The sequence below is a fragment of the Rhododendron vialii genome, chromosome 8a (genome assembly GCF_030253575.1).
Source record: "Rhododendron vialii isolate Sample 1 chromosome 8a, ASM3025357v1".
In the NCBI taxonomy this organism is placed as follows: Eukaryota; Viridiplantae; Streptophyta; class Magnoliopsida; order Ericales; family Ericaceae; genus Rhododendron; species Rhododendron vialii.
Genome location: NC_080564.1, coordinates 18,429,586 through 18,448,789, shown reverse-complemented (window position 1 = coordinate 18,448,789; position 19,204 = coordinate 18,429,586). Strand labels below are relative to the sequence as shown.

At 37.5% G+C, this 19,204-nt stretch overlaps 2 protein-coding genes and 1 long non-coding RNA gene across 7 annotated transcripts; all 3 read right to left on the bottom strand.

Annotated features, from left to right (window-relative positions):
* Positions 1–2,427: 2,427 nt before the first annotated feature.
* Positions 2,428–8,528, bottom strand: LOC131335718 (probable E3 ubiquitin-protein ligase RHG1A). 4 transcript variants are annotated; one of them, XM_058371192.1, is made up of 6 exons: positions 8,417–8,528; positions 4,085–5,271; positions 3,891–3,941; positions 3,721–3,819; positions 3,341–3,505; positions 2,428–2,759 (listed from the first exon to the last, which is right to left on the bottom strand). In XM_058371192.1, exons 2-6 carry the CDS (start codon positions 5,246–5,248, stop codon positions 2,610–2,612), a joined length of 1,629 nt encoding a protein of 542 aa, XP_058227175.1. In that variant the 5' UTR covers positions 5,249–5,271; positions 8,417–8,528; the 3' UTR covers positions 2,428–2,609. The 4 variants fall into 4 exon arrangements, with proteins under 4 accessions (XP_058227175.1, XP_058227173.1, XP_058227174.1 ...); XM_058371190.1 differs by lacking the exon at positions 8,417–8,528 and adding an exon at positions 7,863–8,399; XM_058371191.1 differs by lacking the exon at positions 8,417–8,528 and adding an exon at positions 8,008–8,399.
* Positions 8,529–11,495: 2,967 nt separating this feature from the next.
* Positions 11,496–12,205, bottom strand: LOC131335717 (uncharacterized). Its single transcript, XR_009202606.1, has 2 exons — positions 11,905–12,205; positions 11,496–11,801 (listed from the first exon to the last, which is right to left on the bottom strand). It is a non-coding gene; the product is annotated as an uncharacterized LOC131335717 (long non-coding RNA).
* Positions 12,206–12,848: 643 nt separating this feature from the next.
* Positions 12,849–18,668, bottom strand: LOC131335716 (uncharacterized). 2 transcript variants are annotated; one of them, XR_009202605.1, is made up of 4 exons: positions 18,333–18,668; positions 17,683–17,798; positions 17,271–17,324; positions 12,849–12,982 (listed from the first exon to the last, which is right to left on the bottom strand). XR_009202605.1 is itself a non-coding variant. In XM_058371189.1 (4 exons), exons 1-3 carry the CDS (start codon positions 18,646–18,648, stop codon positions 17,273–17,275), a joined length of 477 nt encoding a protein of 158 aa, XP_058227172.1. In that variant the 5' UTR covers positions 18,649–18,662; the 3' UTR covers positions 12,849–12,982; positions 17,271–17,272. The 2 variants fall into 2 exon arrangements, 1 of the variants encoding a protein (XP_058227172.1); XM_058371189.1 differs by having other exon boundaries at positions 18,340–18,662.
* Between the last annotated feature and the right edge of the window lie 536 nt (positions 18,669–19,204).

The following is a 19,204-nucleotide window of genomic DNA, read 5'->3' as shown; positions in this document are numbered from 1 at the left end:
TCCGGTGGCCGGAGACTGCCCGACGCGGCCGCCGGTACGATTTTCCTCCCCGGCCGATCAGTACCTATATAAATTCTTCCAAAATAAGTACCAGCCTTCTTATTTTTAGGAACAAGCCTTCTTATTACACAAAAAATAAGTTCTTATTTTTAGGAACAAGCCTTCCACCGCACTTTGGGCCTCAAAACAATATAGAAAAATATTCATAAATTTTAAAATATTTTATTATGGGGCCCCATTAAAAATCAGCTCCAACGAATATTGGTAGGTATATTTTCTGAATTCACAGAGGCAAAACTGAACAGTTGAGCAGTTTTGCCCCTACGAATCCAAAAAAAATACCCACCGATATCCGTTGAAGTTGATTTGGCCCCATAAAAATAATATTTTAAAATTTATGGATTTTTTTTTGTATTTTTGTAGGGCCCATAGTAGGCCCCACGTAGCGTGTGGTGGACTTGTGTGGTGGATGTGGCATTGTTGTAGAAGGATAGCCTCAGCTTCTTGAAAGTGGTCGGCAACCATTTATTATGGATTCTCAGAACATCCACAATGTAATAATCATAATTAGATAACCAAAATTTGCCATATCACCTTTTGATTATCCATTTTAGACATTCTTAAGGTTAGCAATGTAGAGATCCACTATGTAATAATCAAAATTGGATAACCAAAACTTGTTACATCACTTTTTCAAACTACAAAATTCTAAAAACTATGATAATAATTTGAATCCTTTTTTTGAAAGAAAATAACAATTTAGTGAAATTAAAAACAGTTTTTTTTAAAAAAAAAATAGTTCATGTTAAAAAAAGTTGTATAAAAAACCATTTTTGTGAGAAAAAAAAGTTTTTCGAAACAAAAAAAAAAAAGTTGTGTAAATACAGTTTTTTTTTTTAAGTTTATGAAAAAAACAGTTTTTTTAAATTATTTTTTGAAAACATTGTTGAGAGAGAGTGAGAGTGAGAGAGAGAAGAAGAGAGAAGATTTTTGTGTAATGATAGGTATACTTGATTGAGAAAATGAGTACTAAATTTGGTTATTTGCAAAAGGTTATTAGGTTTGGTTGACCAAGAGCCAAACTTTGATTAGTTGTTAATGGTTGTTAAGTTTGATTATTACCATGTGAATATTTTTTTTAAGCAAAAATTGCTAACTTTAGCAAACCCTGGTTTTGATTATTACATTGTAGATGTTCTCACCCGTCCGTCCAGAGGAGGCGAAAAACTATTTTCATTACGAGTCCTGCTATTGGTACTGATGGGTGCCGTAGGGAAAATGCACCGACGGCCACGCCAGGTCGTCTCCGGCCACCGGACGGCCGATCCAAGCCGTCCAAATTTATAAAAAAAAATAAAAACTGAGTGGGCTTATGCGAGAATCAACGGCATCCGATGTGCGTAGGTGCTCGATCAAAACAACTCATTTTTCATATATACATATATGCATCTACGCATGTCGGATGCCATTAATTCTCGCGTGAGCCCAAGCATAGGCCCACTCGGTTTTTAAAAAAAAAAAATTGGACAGCTCGGATCGGCCGTCTGGTGGCCGGAGACGGCCCGGCGTGGCCGTCGGTGCATTTTCCCTACGGTACCGTCGATACCAATATCATTTGGCTTTCATTACTCCCTTTGTCCTCATCTCATTAATCACCTTTGGCTTTAAGATAATTATTGGTCATAATAGATTTACTCTCCAGAGTACTTTCATTACTCCCTACTCTCCCTTTGTCCTCTAACACAAAAGAAATTCACTGTTTTTGCAGCTTTCCAATGCAGTGCCTAAGGGTTGGGTGTTGGTCTCTCTGCATGCTTAATTTTTTCGGTTAAAAAGATGAAAGGAGGGTTGGAAGAAGACATTTCTTGGTAACTGAGGGGCAAGATGGGAAAACAAGTAAGTGGTTGTAAATACCTGTTGCAAATGAGTCAAATTCATCTGAAGTTCAATGGCGTAGTTGCTTATATGGTGTCACAACTCCAGGGGGTTTGGCCCAGTGGTTTTGTAGCCATCCTTCAAGTGGTGAGGTTTAGGATTTGAGTCCCATAGGCCGGTCTTGATAGTGATAGTAATCTAACTCCTGGATGTTGGTCCTCATAATAATCTAACTTCTATTGACATATCAACGCTACCTTTTGGGGAAAAAAGAAGAGACAATGGTATCTTTGTTATAGAGAAGTAGAGAACCAATGAGAGAAGAACGAAGATTTGTAAATGGGACCAGGGGACCCTATAGTGCATGGATGCACTACATAGTTGTAGTTCAACATCCCATCCGTCCATCTTTATAATCAATGATCCAGATTTTAAAAAATATCCTACATGTTAGATTCTTTCTTTTATATGGACCATTGAAAATACTTTTGGACGGCTAAGATGCCCTAAAACTAAACTTAAGAAACAGAAAAACCAGAATGCATAGTTCCCTTGAGCAACAACGATATTGTAAATATTTTCTGTGACAGTTCTGCAGCAGTGAATTCCTAGAGGGCAGGGCTTATTGTTGAAGATCAGCTAAAGGGATTTCTATGTACAGTAAAACAAAAGAAAATAAGAGTTCAATTGAACAAAGCCATATGATTCCTGAAGAAATAAAATGGTCCTGTCTATTAACTGAATGAGGGCGACCGTGAAGTTGCTGCTGAACCCTTGCAGATGGGACACCAATTCTTGAGCCGCAGCCACTGATGTATGCACTCCACATGATACCCATGTTCACATTCCAATTTTCCAACCTCATCTCCAATTGCGTACTCTTCCTGCAGACCAATACGTAAATGTTCCATAAACATGAGTAATCAACTCAATCCGGCAACAACCAGATCAACAAAACTAAACTAAACAAAAGAATAAAAAAGAATGTCAACAGGAAAGAGGTGGACAGCTTGCAGTAAACCACGGTTTATCATTTCTTCTATTCCCTAGGCAACAGGGAAATTGACTATGGGATAGGTCTGTGTTTCAGGCACCCATATAGTTTAACGGTATAATACTTGTAACTTGCAAGAATATTTTGAGAAAGTGACAGTGTGAGAGCTCCTAGTTTCAAGTTTCAATGCCAGTACTTGCATAACTGTTCGGTTCATGTCATCAGTGCAGATTACACTTAAAAGTTCAAGGATAAAGAAAATCATTAAAAGTGGAAAGGTGCCTTCGAGATTACAGTTCTAGGTTGTTACTTTTGGGTTGCTATAAGAAACACCAAATGTTCTGAAACCTGGTTCTCGACAGTATTAGTTACTCAGCTCATTGCAATTCCAGTGAGAGTTGCAGTTGGGGTGAAATTCAGGGACCAAATCAATAAATATAGCAAAAAACTTTCATAGTTATTGGAGTAGACCTGACAAATACTGCATTTGCCTTGATTTTCGTCTTCCGTGCATTCCACAGCTCCTCCTTTGGGAGATAGAGGCTGATAGATGCTTCTTTTAAGACATTTTGATAGAGCTTCCTCTGACAGTGCTGTGCTCACACTACCCATCTTCTCTTCTAATTCTAGTAATTCCTGTCAAGCAGTACGATAATGTGTGATTCAACTGACAAGAAGAAAACAACTAATATCAAAGAAATGATTTCCTCAAATAAACCAGACAAACAGTTCATGCCCATAATGGTACACGAGTAAAAGGAAATGCAAGATAAGACACCACAACTGACCATAACTAAATCCAAAAGCATCGAGGTTTAGTCTGCTAGATGTGCGACAGAAGAATAACAAACCTCATAAGACATGTTATCAATGTCCAGTCTCATGTCCCTATGCTGATCATATAAGCCAAGTCCACCAAGGAATATATTTGTCTCCAGAGCAAGTAATTCCTGCAGGACAATTGACAGACATTAATAAGGAAATAGGCAATCTGTTTACATTCAGTACCCAGTACCAGTACCTCATGTGTTAGCCCCTCATCTTGTTCAATTCTCTCAAGCGCCATCAATACCTGCACATCGCAAGAAAACCAAGACAACTGATTGTAGTACAAATAACAAACCAAAGGTTTTCTTTTGCTCCGACTTCCCTCTGCACTGTATACAAGTACAGAAGCATATGAAACTTTTGCCAGTTACATTGGAAACTATATACCTCTGCGATACCACCCATATTATATCGCCGCAAGCCATCATGATTCATAAGGGAACAGGGTATCCCAAGTTCTGCAGGTCCTGCTCGCATAAGGCCAGGTGAACTACCACCACTACTACTATAACTACTAAAAGAGGTTGAGCGACTTGAAGAAGCAGCTTCAGCTGAAAACTGATGAGAAGAACCAGGAATACCCCCACCAATATGCAATTCTGGTTGAGGCACTTGTGGGGTTATATCCTTTGGTAACAACCCATTTCCATTTCCTTGAGAAGAAAGCCTCGTCCTAGTGGTACCATTGATTGACTTCCGAGTCCGACCCCATCCCAAGCCACCATTTCCACTAGGAGACCCATTTCTGGTTCGTCGTGAATCAGAAATGGAAAGTCCCTGGGTAGAAGTTGTACCATCTGATGATGGTCTAGTCATCTTCCTACCACAAACAGATGAACAGCTTTCTCCTTTAGGGTTTCCATTTTTCAGTATATTGTTTCTCCTACTAATTTTTGATTCGGATGATGAACCACCTGAGGGGACTACTACATCAGATGCTGAGTTGCATCTAAGATTTCCCAAACCATACCTGTTTCTTGCCCCCGGGCTTGTGCTGGCCAAGGGAACAGAAGGACCTAATGGATGAGCGTCTCGGTTGCGTATCCCAGATTTCTGCCAGAATGCCTTCCGAGGTCTACTATTGGATGCTGCTATACTAGAGCTCCCCGCTTCAATCAAACTAACTTTCCCGGACCTCTTAGCATCAGATTGATTCCCAATCTGAACACCCCTTCCAGATGAGGAGGAGACAACATCCAACACTTCTGGCTCGTCCTCAACACTACTAGGTGCAGATGAATCCAGTTCTGATAGAGAAGATGGCTTTTTCCTGGTTTCCAGAAACGATTTTCTTGTGTTGGCAACTGCAGAACAAGTCCTAGTAGAACTTCCAACTATCTCCTTGCCATTTGAAGCATGGAAAGAAGGTCTTGAGGACTTAAATTTTTCAGAACCATTATGGGGACTTCTGGTATGGTTGAGTCTGCCGTTGCATCCAATTCTGTTGCAAAACTTATCCCCACTTTCAGCTGCATCTCTTGAAACAAGACCAGGTCCTTTCCTGGGTACAAGAAGCCCACCAAAGGATCTTTTACCAGAATACTCACCCATGTATATCTGTCTTGTCTATATATCTGCAACAACAATAGTATATGGAAATCATCATTACCTCCTGAAAAGGCATAAATCTTTTTTTTTATTGGAAAAAGTTATGAATCTTAACAGCACTTTAAGCCTGTGTTACACAGAATTAGTACTTGTACGGTTTTACCATGTCTGATTAATCCAAGTGCATGGTACTTATAAACTACGATGTAACTTTTCATGCATAGAATGAAAGCATAATGCATAGTCCAATACATAGCTTTAAAACCTATTTGATGGATGTATATCCAGCTCAACATGTATGACACATAAATCACACAATTAATACCATAACCCATCCAAATGGAAATTTCTCAGATTTACCAACATGAAAAAGAATATGTCACCACATTCTTTACAATGGTTCAAGTAGTTTACAAAATTCAACAAGCTCTTAAGGAAAACGTGTTAATTACCTATAGCAGTGACAATCACTCAATGGTAACTAAAAATACCAAAATAGTCAGCCAGATTTATTCAAAGACAAAAACATTAACTATATCCACATAAATCAAACTCTCAAGAGCCATAAACACTGGGATATTTGTTATGACGAACTCCTATTGGGAACTCCACTCTTGCCATAAAGCAAAGTAAAAAGAAGAAGCCTAGCAACCTAGAGAATGTGCAGAACCTTTAAACTTGTCATCAGAGTTGAAGAAACAAAAAGGAAGCCAACAATGAGAGAAGAGCTGTTAACAACTTGAAACTACATGAGAACGTTGAGCTTCAAAAGGAATACAAGAAATTAGGAGTAGCTTGATAGTTGATAGTACTAATGATTAAAGAAAATTAAGACAAAAACCAAGATCCATGTCATCATTATTAATCACGAATTCACACTCTCAGACCCAGATCCATATACGGAGTATCATTCTTGGTTGCAAAACAAGCTAAGAAAAACAACTTGACCATTACAATGGTGCATAGTAGAGCCATAATCGCAAAATGTAAACTGCAAGGAATGATTTAGTCCATGTTTCGCCTTGAATCACAATTTTGATCATGCTCCGTCCCTCTTTTCCTCTCTACTACATATTAGTCCAGAAACTGGATCAAAAAATGGTGGTATAGTTAACGTATACCTATCCCTACTGCTTCCTGCCTTCCATGTGTAGAATTCAAACCTTTTACTTTTGATGTCAACTAATGGCTCTACCTAACTCCTTATTCCCATGCATAGTGAAATGGAGAGAGAGAAATGGGAGCACCAAAACAGTATTCAGTCCAATATGCACTAATGTATAAACAGATTGCAGATATGTGTGAATAATAGAAGACTATGCATATGCCAATATATGCGTATACCCACACACACACACACACACACACATATATATGCATATTCTAGGTATATATATTTACAAATATACACACACACACACGTATATGATATATGTAATGTACACGTGTATAGATTACACATACATATATGTCCAAGGGATATGAGAGGGATAACGTTGGAAGCTTGTTTAAAGAGGAAAATATGCTATAAGTTAAAAAATAAGACAGCAATGTAAAGCACCAGTAAAGGACTTCTCTTTCTTTTCTTTTCTTTTTTTCCCTCAGATGAATTTTTTAGTATTATGTGACAAACAAAACGCTTCAGATCAGGTCATAAACCAGCAACTTCAAGCGATTCCAAATGCATTGCAAAGAGAGGCAAGGTGGGGGTGGATGACGGAGAAGTAAGTGGAAACAGGAAGAGGAGCTAAGAAAATTGGTATATCCTTTGAATCAAAGAAGAAGAGAAAAATTTCAGCAATTGGAGGTCAAAAATGTTTATCGCTTTTGACGTAGCTGTAATGACATATCAGTAGCAAGAAAATAGCATCACATAGCCAAAATAAGCTTCCACCTATCAATTAGTTCAACCCAAGTAAATAAGAAATATAACGTCAAGTATAGAAGTATCAGCAATGTTCATGCAAAAACTTTGGCCTTCCCCTAACAGGGATTTCAGAAGTATCCGGATTTCAAAGTTGATAATTGGGTTGGACAAAATTGTCATTTGACAATACAGTAATACACAAAGCAGATAAATTTTCCTCCCTTCTGTTTTCTGGCATTTTGTATCATGGAGAAAAAGACTACAAAGGATTACTCTAGTTCTGCCATTAATCAGTGATAAACGTAGTATGAAATAACATACCCAGATGAAATTATATAACCGTATGGAATAACAAAAACCCAAACAAAGCATAGGATGACTTCATCCCAGAGAAAAGTAGAGCTAAGATAAGGAAAACGTTCCCCCACCATAAGATAAAAAACACCAGATATCATTTGTGTTCGCCCTTGCTTGTGGTGTCCACTACCACCAAACACACAAGACTTGGAACATTAAATATTTATGCCTACACAATTAACACATAGCGGGATTTCTTCATTATCATAAACGTAGAAAACCCACGAATTGCATGCCATCAATTAATTCCTTTCTCAAATAATTTGCCATAACAAAACATGGACAAACAGCCCAACACCGCACGACCAATGACCAATATTGAAAAAGCGATATCTCCCGCAGAAGTATGGGATCGATCATCAGGATACAACCACAAGAGCACTATCTACCTACCATCAATCAAGAAACATAAGAAGATTAATCAGCCACACATATGAAAACCCAAACTAACTCCTGCGATCATGGAAGAACTCTGAAAAGATTACAAGAAAAGAAAGAAGGGGAAAAGGCAAGCAATAAGGAGATAGAAGAGAGAGACCCCCAAAGAACGATAAGTTATCGACCAAGCAAAGATGGGTTATTCGTTTTACGCGATTGGCAAAGAAAAAAAAATACTTTTCCACTTTCTATTTGTGAAGATAAAGAAAACGCTTTCTCCGCAAATTAAGCCGTCGAAAAAAGCTCAAGAACAACCAACCAAACAGGATACCCATATATGTATGTACCAAAAAGGAATTAAAATACAAAATTAATTCAACAAAAAAAGAAAACCCATCTCCGCGTTGGTAGAGAAAAACAATTTTTCATGACCAACCACGAGATTAAACGAGCGAAGACCGATTAATAAAGTCCAAAGATAAAGGAACAACCAATGATGAGGGGCCAAAAAAAGAAAAAATAAGGCAGTATCGACTGGAATTCAATTCGCTGGGAATGATTTCCGTTACCTTTTCTACGCGTTGTGGTTATTCTGGAGAGGTTGAGGGGGGAATGATTGGTAGAATCGGTCCTAATATTCCACGCACACAGAGAGAGAGAGAGAGAAGCCACGAGTCTAATACATGACTGCTATGGGTACCGACGGTACCCATAGGGAAAATGCACCGACGGCCACCGGACGGCCGTCTCCGGTCACCGGACGGCCGATCCGAGCCGTCCAAAAATAAAACCGAGTGGCCTTTCGCGAGAATCAATGGCATCCGAGGTGTGTAGGGTACTTGATCCGAGCACCCATTTTTCGTGTATATTTGTATATACGTGTATATACACGAAAAAGGGGTACTCGGATCAAGTACCCTACACACCTCGGATGCCATTGATTCTCGCGTAAGGCCACTCGGTTTTATTTTTTAAAATTTTTGGACGGCTCGGATCGGCCGTCCGGTGACCGGAGACGGCCGTCCGGTGGCCGTCGGTGCATTTTCCCTATGGGTACCGTCGGTACCAATAGGATTTCTGCTAATACATATACCCAAGGCCAATGGATATAAATAATATTATAATAAATGAATCGTGGTTAGAATTACACTTGCACCCCTTTTACTCTCTAAAATAATGCGGAACTCCGTTATTTTTTGTATTTTTAATGTAGTAACACTTTAGTCCATCCCTGAGCAAACAATCAATTGACCAAACAGGAGTTTATGAAATGAACAGAATTAGGTCTAATCAATTTTGTACTTTTTTTATTCCTCTCGTCGAGATGATTTAATAATATACAAAAAATTTAGCAGAAAACTAACAACTGTGATAAAAATTTGAATAAAGACAAAACGCTCAAAAACTTAAAAAGCTGAAGAGAACAAAGGCTTAGGGTGTGTTCCACAAAAATAAGTACTTATTTTTTGAATTATAAGTGATGTATTGTGAGAGATTGACCAACCTCGTAAAACAGGGAATAAGTACTTACAAAATAAGAACCTTAGCGGACCGGTCTTTTTAACAAAATTCTGATTGGGTTGCCAATGTGATTTCAAAAGTAAAGGGGATGACACTGTAATTTTATAGAATCTAGTGAAATTTTTTTAACGAAAAAAAAAAAGTGCCGTCCTACCAATTGATTATTTTGGATTTCATCACCCGGTCAAAGAGGCATGATCTTCTGTGCTAAAAATTTATGTGTATCAGAGCTGATGAATTTTTGGGCCATCATATTGTGATTTTTTTTTCTTATCTTTTAAATCCAACAGCCGGAAAACTTTTCGGCACAGAAGTACATAAATTTTTAGAACAAAGAAGATTAGACTCGATCAAACACAATTTTGAATGGCCAATAATCTCCGATCCTCGTAACGGGCCCATGAAGGGTCCAGTGCCTAAAAGTGCATACATTTTCGAGACAATTTTTTAAAAATTACTCCTATATTGTTAAAATGTAACATGAAGTGTTTGTCAAAAGATTCTCTTATGTTAAGTTCCGCTAAGAATTCTTTGGAATTTTTTTTTTGTTTTATCCTTATTCAAATTTTATTTGCGTTTGTTTGTCCTATGACAAATTTTTATGAATTATTAATTCGTCTTGACAAGAAGAACTGGAAAAGTAAATTTTTTTACTTTTACCCTTTTTTTTTTTTTTTTGAAATATTCAAGATAAAGCCCCAAAAGCCGACTTTTTGGATTTTATCTTCAAATATTTTGATAAATATTTGGATAAAAGTAATAATTTTTTACTTTTTTCGTTCATTTCGTTGAGACGAATCAATAATTCAAAAATTTCTTTTACAAAATGAGCAAACGCGAAATTTATTTGAATAAGAACAAAATAAAATAAAAATCCCAAAAGCCCTTAGCAGAACTTAACCTTAATCAAACTTTAGACATATGTGATCATTGCAAACAAAAAAATGACCAATTTTTTTTAAAAAAACTAAATTTGGTATGCTTTGGGACAGACTTTGCGTTCTAAGTTATTTAAAGCTGATTTTTAATTTTTGCACAATCACTGTACTATAATTTTCCTGCAACTCAACTCAATTCATATTCTCATTGTTCAACCAAATATGTTTCTCAAGGTCTCCTCGAATTCAAATCTAGGATCCAAATATCACAACACACCCTCATGCTTACTAATTACATGTTGAACCAGCTTCACCATGATAATTGGAAAAAATATGCAGCTTGATAAGTAACACATTGCAAATGAGGTGTTGTTTTTTTTCCCGGAGGCTCCGTGAACAGGTTGAGATTCGTTTTCAATTCTTACCGATAAAAATTGATTTTCAATCCGGACTGTCCAAAAACACTTTGGACCATCGCGATTGGATTCTGTAAGTTCTTCTTTACGGAAACAACCATAAAAAATATTTTCTGATTGCAAATACATTATACATATTGATTGATGTGTTTAATTATATAGTTTGGTGCCAGACGGCCTCTTTTACAAAGTTGCAGTAGTCTGATGATCGATGGTATATTAATAGCTAGTCAGGCACACGGCCGGCCATTAAAGTCTTTTTTCTTAAAAAAAAATAAAAATATCTAGGCTAGCTCATGTATTGTTCACCACCTGCACGCGCGTATCTCTCTTGGTTTGGTTCTATGCATGCGTGCTAAGTCTTCTTCACCACCTGTACGAGCGTATCTCTATTGGTTTGGTTCTATACTTCTATGCATACGTGCTAAGTCTTCTTCCCTTTGACTAACTCCAAATTCTTTTATTATATAGATAGATACTAGGTGCATGCCGGCGTGCTCATTCATGCCATTTGTATAGATGCGTTTTGGATTTTCTTTAAATTATGGCTTTTGTTGATGATAGCAAAGGTTATATGAATAAGTTTGATCTGTATCATCAGAAGTTGCTAGTTGTTTAAGTTATGGTCTAGATAAGTTTTTACCTTGAACAAAAGATTTCAGGTTATTCAGCTACTTGCATGAGTTTGGCTACAGGGTTTTTTATACAATTGCCAAAGGATTAAACATAGCAAATGGTAGAGGATTCAATGAGCTGTTTTAAGTATGTGCGGTAATGCATGGGATAGTACTACTTGACAACTTAACTAATCAAGAACTTGAGACTTGGAAGCCGTATTCTAGTATCTAAATTTTTTCCAAATTCTTAAGAATAGAGGATGTTTCCCATGTTAAGAGAGGTAAAAAGAGTGCGATTTAATAAAAAAAATTGGAGAACAACATATTAAAGACTGAATATTTTGAGTTAATTGTGCAAAACAAACTTGCTTCAATTTACTACTATATTGAGCAGTTCTCTCACCGATTTGATTTATTTCTCGGTCGGCCGAAAAGAATGAATTCTACTAATAAGTGTTTTGCTTCCTCAATTAAACCTATCCCAACACTAGAGCTCAATCCAACTCTTGCCTCCAAATTCACCTAAAAAATTCAGCCGCTTTTAGCATACATATCGGCCGATTGTAGAACATTGCAGAAGTTATATCATTAACTTTACCACATTGTAGTATTGGAGACAAAATACCTGTTTAGACCGATACATTGTGGCAAATTCACCCATCACTGGTATAACATGCTTTTGCTCGGCAACAATGTGTTTGACTATTTGCCATTGACTTGTTTTTCCTCTTGCTCCCCTATTGTTCCACCAAAAAACATAGTATGTTACACAGCGCAAGTAAGCAGAAGTCTTGGCGCTTGACAAGTGTTACGTGATTCTATGCAAGGGGTAAAAAATCAGATTGAACGGAAATAAGAAAAAACTTTTGCTTTCCTCCTCCTTTGTCCCCTGAAATTCTTCTTTCCATGATCCAATACAGCCTTAGATAACAGTACCCTATCGACTAATCAGGGGCGGAGCCAAAAATTTTGGTTAGTGGGGTCAAAAATTAGATTCATATGCAATATATTTTTTCTACGCACAAGTCCAAAAATAACTAAATTAAAAGGTTAATTATAAGATCGATATGCACTAATAATTCATTTTTGCCTCATAATCGGCCCCAAAAGACTTGTCATATTTGAAAAATAATACATGATAGTCTCATTTCTAGCACTATCAACTCTCGAAAAGAAGAGAACGCTTGGGATTTCTATGCACTTAAAACAAGTTGGGGCAATTTAGAGATTTATGTGGGCTCAAAATAGCTAAATTATACCTATTCCTATAAAAATTTTGGTGTCAAATTAGTAAAAATGGGGTAAAATTTATACCTATCCCAAGGGAAATTTGACAGCCAGTGGGGTTATAGCTACCTTCCTTTGTATCCAGGTGCCTCTGCCCGTGCGACTAATAACTGTCGTATGAAACAACATTTTCATTTGATATAATTAATAAACATTAGAGAAGTATTTGTGACCCAATTGGTCATTATCTATATTAAAAAAAAGAAAAAAAGGTCATTATCTAGTACCATATCAGATTGAAATGACTAACTAATAGATTCATTGGGATTGAAGTGAAACTTTGGTGCTAGAACGAAAAATGCTAACCAAGAACGTGCAAGGACACCACGGTACACCGTTCGGATGAGCCAGAGTCTCGATTGCCCGTCAAAAAAGCTGTGCCGGAGGTTGAGGAGTCATTGTTCCCTCCTTGGATTCTGGTACAAAAAATGGGTATTTTAGTTAATTTTATGCTTGTCAACATCTAATTAAGTTGGAAGTAATCTGCTACAATCAAGAAAGGCACAAGGAAATGCAAAGAATCCCTCATATGAATAATTTTATGATGACTAAAGGCAACTAAGTTAACCATATTGCCACTGATTGAAGAGGTAACCATATTGCCACTGATAAGTGTGGGCTACCCGCTCGGATTTGAAAAATTAATGAGTTGCCACCCGGATTTGAGGTTTGCCACCCGAGAAACTGTTTTGATTGAAAAATGATTATTTGAAATTGAAAACCAGATATTGTTTTTGGGTTTGGAAGCCATGTTACGAGAGGGGAAGGGTTTTATGGCACCCCTCTCGCCTGACGCGATGTCGGTCTCTACTCAATGTTTGTGGGATTTTATTAACAATATTTTGTTTCATTAAAAAAACAGCTAGCACATATTTACAGACATAACAAATAAAAGTGCATACATATGCATATGTACAAAATGTGAAGATGCTATGATACGAAATGAAGGAATACGTAAATTAGGATAATACTATTGGAATCACTCCCGAGCGCTTGGGACTGCACTCCTGAGCGCTCAGGAGCTCTGCTGAGCCACCCTGCAAACATTGGTTAGAACAAATGCAATATGATACTCAAAACAAAAACACATAACCACTAATATGCACCAGTGCTCAGCAAAGGGCTTAAACAGCTAAGAACTGGTCTTAACCATCCAAATCTTGCTTCATTGCAACTGAAAATAAAATTAATTAAGCTTTGGAAGGACCAGTGTACACCCGGTATCTACTGAAATACAAGAAAAACAATTTTTAGTGACAAAATAGGATTTTGATGATGGCAGCACTCCTGAGCGCTCAGGAATGGTCCCAAGCGCTCGGGAGTGAACACAGTGCCCATAAATGATTTTGTTCTTTGTGTTTTCCTTGCTCTTATTGCTTGAAATAAAATCAAATGAGCTCATAACCAGTATGAGGAACTGGTATGGGCCCTTGATTCCCCTCAGAAGTTGAAAAAAAAGAAGTAGATTTTAGGTATAAAATGAGCTTTTATTCCTTTGCTTGACTTGAATTTGGCTTCTTGGACTGAATTGGATGCTTGAAAATGGGTAGAAAACAATAGGAAAATGGAGTTCTAGATGGTCTAGAGATTGGAGGCTTTTGAAGTACTTGAAGATTGTTTGAAACTTTTCTTAGAAAACACAAGTTTTGGAAAATGTTTGAGGGAGGGTTAGAGACTAAGATTTTCAGAAAACAGGGGAGAGGGAGTCTGATTTTCGTGGTCCTCTGTATGCTGAAATGGAGGGGGTATTTATAGGGAAGCCAAAAACTAGATTTTAATATGAAAATAAAATAAAAAATTAAAATAAAATCATTTTGGGGGGACAAAAGGGCTGAACAGATTCCTGCTGGCCCAGGCAGGCCTCTGGCAGATGCAGGTTTGAATTGCAGGCTGCAGTTATGAAAAAACGTGGTCAAAGGGTCAAGCTCATCATAATCTGTGACAGAGCTCCCGAGTACTTAGAAGTGGTCCCGAGCGCTCAGGAATGGTCCCGAGCGCTCAGGAGTGGTCCTGAGCGCTCAAGAGTGTCTACCCAACTTCAGAAGGGCGCCACGGACACTTCCGAACTTGGTTTTTGGTGTTTTTTGAAGCGTTGGAAAGCTCGTTAAATCCTCTTTCTAACTCAATTGGTTTCATTCAAATATATTTTATACACTGAAATGTGTGTCAATTTTACCCCCAGTGTGTTGGGAAAAAGAATGGTTTTGGTTTGCAAAAGTCCAAGAAGCATCGCCCAAGCTTTAGCCGAGTCCCATTTTGATTCCTTTTAAGCATCGGGGAGCCTCGAGGGCACAAATTAAGGATAGTTAATAAGTCCAAATTGGGGTGTCTACAATAAGCACCCAAGATTGGATAATCTTGGTGCTCAAATCCTCCATTTTATGATGTTTCTATATCTAATTGTTCGTTTTTACTCAATATTGCACGTAAGGTATTTCGTTGAGTTTTGTAGGTGAACCGTGCAAACAAAGCGATTTTGAATGCCAATAGATGTTCCGGGATGTAACCGAGCACCCGAGGCCATGAGGTGTTGTGTCACCAAGTCCAAGAAGTCGAGTGATGATGGCCCAGAGGATGCCCGGTGGTGTCGAGGCAAGGAAGGCAGAGCATCAGTCTGAAATCTGCATTTTCGAAGAATGTTATCGATAACATTTTAAAGGTTATCGATACCTTTGCACCATTTTGGTCCAGAAGTTGTCCAGACCTGAGGGTATCGATAATATCTGGTTGGAGTTATCGATAACTCCTTTCTACGAGGGATTATTCGATTGATGTTATCGATACCTTTTCTTATGGTATCGATAACCTTTGTTCCCAGCAAATATTTTTCTTACTTTTTCAAACTTTCCACTTATGAAAACTTTCTTTTAATGGGTAGCTTTATGGGATATTTGCTGACTTTTGAGGAGAGAGAAAGCCTTTGTGTATAAATAGGGCTCTCCTTTACAATGTTTGTATCTAGTTCATTATTAGCCTTTAAGTGTTTTTAATTCTAGAACTCCATTAATGGCTTTCAAGCTCTCTTAGCAATTTTCTTCAAGAACACTTCAAGGTATTAGTTGTTTGTTAATTTTCCAAGTATTAATGTTGTAGCTACAAGTTGGATCTTCATTAAAATCAAGTTTATTTCCGCTTTTATTGGCTAATCATGTTTTCATTTCCTAGCAAGCTTTCTAGTCTTTTTAATATGTGTGAGTAGTTTCTTGGCTAAGTCTCGAGGTAATCTTTCCCGAGGATTTAGGTGGTTAGTTGGTTCTCAAACCCTCGGGCTTAAAATCATGGTTTTCGGAATTTCATTAATCTAGTCATTTTGGTCTAAGCGAGGGGTGTTAACTTCTTGATATGCCGTTTAGCCAAGCAGTCTTGGCACGCGAGATATTGAGAGCTCGTGGCCTCCTACGTGTTAGATACATTAGCAAAAATAGGTTGATTTAGTTCCGTTTAATCACATCTTTTGATAAACGTAGTCGTTAAAGCTAAATCTTCTGAGTGTGAGCACGCGGCTGTGACTCTCACTTGAGTTATATTGAGAACCAGTAACGGCCTTTGTCAAGGGATAGACGATCCCTAGACTTGCCTCTTTTAAAACTCATTTCTAGTTTTTTTCATTATCATTTCCACCTTTCAAAGTAAAACCAATTTGGCCATCTTAAACGCCGAAATCCACCATATAAAACCTTCAATCCGATTAAGCTATCTTCGAATCCCTGTGGTACGATCCCGGTCTTACCGATTTATTATGCTTCTGTCGATCTAGCCCTACGCTTGGGGTTTTCTCAACCTATATTTGAAGGCGAGGTTGTGGTGCTAAGCAGCCACAAATAAGGAATACCAATCTACATCAATCATTTCCATTTTGTAAGACACAAAACAAGATATGCTCCAACATTGATGACCCTTAGATAACATAGATTAAATAATCCAGTCTTGGCATTCTCACTACATGCAATCTTATTTGCAAAAGTTACTTTCCTCTGGAACTCACAATAGGGCCATAGGCCACTCCACCACAAACTGACTTGTTCGAGAAATCTTTTTTCTTCAAATAAGTTTCAAATTGCAGGATCCATTTAATGAATTTCAAGTAAGAAAACTTTAAAGAAAAATATAACAATGATCAAGAGCATAGCCTTGAGAGTTTTCCAAGGAGAGTAGCAAAATTCCATCTTTTTTAAAACCATTTGAAAAACAAAGCAGCACATTTGGTAGACAGGTGTAAGTTAAAAAGTACGACCACCAAGTTGGATTCTATATGTTATATGCAGAGGCTTTAACTTAAGTTTGGTAAATGCAGATGCTTGAACTTAAATTTGAACATCACATAATCTATAACTTCTTCGTAGAACACCAATTACCTTGACTTGAAGCCTCAGGTGTATTACCCAACTTGAATTCTCCATGCTTCTGGGTTAAAAATTACCTACTTGAATGACCATATCCCGATAGGATATATTTGGTCATTTGAGCAGGTAAATTTGAACTCAGAAACCGGGAGAAGCCAAGTTGGATACCAATCAATTTGAAAAGAAAAACCACGGTATTGAAGGTATTGACAAGACCGTGCAGGAATCAGGTCCTAAGGGTTTGCAAATTATTACTATCTTATAGTCTGTCTGCTAATTTAAAGGTATTGACATCCACTGAAAGACAAAATATGAACTTCATCCATTTGATTTGAAGGCCACAAAAGGTTGAGAATCTTACATTTATGATGCTGTTTTGACATAGCAAGCTCCACTCCAGAAACAACAAGAAAAACTGCACATGTATTTGAGAAAAGGAAAACTTATTAGTCAATCCACTAACCTATACCCACAAGCCCAGATTCAAGCGAACTTCATTTGGAATGCAGGGGAAAAAATGCACAAGTATTTGGCTAGTAAACTAAATCCCCCAATACAAACACCCCAAAGCCCAAACTTGAGCCAAGACAAAATCAAATTCTTAAGAATTGATCACACAAAATAGGAACTAACAAACACGCACAAGGACAAACTTAAGGAAAAATTCCAAAAAAATAAAATTATGCAATAACACTAACCAGTCAAACATTAACAAACAAGCACCTACAAGATCAAAGCAAAATGCACAAGAAAGAAGAAGATCCATACCATACTGGAAATAGCTGGTGTGAGGGCTCCATCGCATAACCATACAAGCCCCAATCAAAGCCAGTACAAGCGAATATTTCTGCAACACTAAAGTATACAAAAGTCCCAAGCAGAGTTTAACCTGCAAAACCCATATTCAAAAGAGATGAATCAGACCCACATACGCACCATGCAAATGCGACAAATAATGAAATTGACACAGCAAACAAAAAATTGAAATCTTAATTGTGGTTTTTTTTTTTGAATCCAATCACAAAAAACCGGTGGGCTTTCGCAAAATAAAAAACCCTGAACCAAATTGGCATAAATCAGTTAAAATCAAAACGCAAAAGGGGAAAATACGAATCAGCATCAGCAACCAATCAAATGCAACAACACACCTCCCCATTCGACCCAAAAAAAAACAAACAAAAACAGGACACAAGAGAAGAAACTACACATGCAACACAAATAAAATACAGAACAAAAATGCAAAATCAAAGAAGAACAGGGCAACAAGAACACATAGAAAAGAACACATGCAACAAAAATAGAATACAGAACAAAAGAGAGAATGTAAAGAACCTACTGTAAATAAGATCTAGTCACCATTAATCGCCCACACAGAAATCAAACACAGCAACTACAAAATCCTAAAGCAGAAAATGAACATTACCTCTTACCAACAGCGAAAGGTATAGCAAGACCGCAGCAACCGAACAGACCAAAGCAAACAGCGAAAATCCGAGACACAAACGGCGGAAATCCGAGAAGCAGCAATTGCCAAAACCACTCTCTCTAACACAGCCTCTCTCTCTATCTCTCTCTTTTCTCCTATGATAATAGATATACACTGCTCCACCCAAAGACAAATGTCCAGCCCCTTTTGCCACATACCCCTCTAAGTAGAAGCAGTAAAATCCCCATTTCACGCAACAAAACAAATAACCAAAAACCAACAATAGAAGGGCAAAATTATCCAAAAGGAACATCAAAGTGGCAAGCGAAACCTCACCAAAACTGGTTCTTATTATAGAGGAGAGGAGGAGAGGAGAGGGATATTCTTCTTAATTAACTGAAAACTAAAGAAGGCACCAGTACTCATTCACTTCCAAGCTAGCTAGCCTAGGTAGGTATCGTAGTATATAATTTATAAACGTTATTACAACCCATCTCATGAATACAACAACATGTGGCTAAATAAAATCCTAATTCCTTGTCTTATATAGTAACGTATATTTAACCAATAAGGCATACGAGGCGGAAAAATGAAAATAACAACCTCCCACTCACCGCTCTCATCTTATATGACAGATAATAAACGTCAAAATCCTAAGCCCCCATAATGATTTCCAATGATGTCTTTACCCAACACATTATCTCCATGATCAAGTGGCGCCATCCTATGAGTGGGTCATTTTTTATACAATCCCTCAAAACTCTTTTTTTGAGCAAAATAAAAATTTGTATATATAGAAAAAAAAAATTACCTTGAGAGATTAAACCCCATCAGCTTCCCCATCCATAATCTCAGCTACCACGTGTTAT

Excerpts from the sequence above, each read along its gene's own strand:
- LOC131335718 (XM_058371192.1), bottom strand. The coding sequence starts at position 5,248 with ATGGGTGAGTATTCTGGTAAAAGATCCTTTGGTGGGCTTCTTGTACCC. Across the intron at positions 3,820-3,890 it reads ATGAGGGGCTAACACATGAG|GAATTACTTGCTCTGGAGAC; the intron begins GTACTGGTACTG and ends ATTGTCCTGCAG. Across the intron at positions 3,506-3,720 it reads TTGATAACATGTCTTATGAG|GAATTACTAGAATTAGAAGA; the intron begins GTTTGTTATTCT and ends ACTGCTTGACAG.
- LOC131335716 (XM_058371189.1), bottom strand. The coding sequence starts at position 18,648 with ATGTTCCTTTTGGATAATTTTGCCCTTCTATTGTTGGTTTTTGGTTAT. Across the intron at positions 17,799-18,339 it reads TGCTATACCTTTCGCTGTTG|GTTAAACTCTGCTTGGGACT; the intron begins GTAAGAGGTAAT and ends TGGGTTTTGCAG. Across the intron at positions 17,325-17,682 it reads CCTCACACCAGCTATTTCCA|TTTTTCTTGTTGTTTCTGGA; the intron begins GTATGGTATGGA and ends ATACATGTGCAG.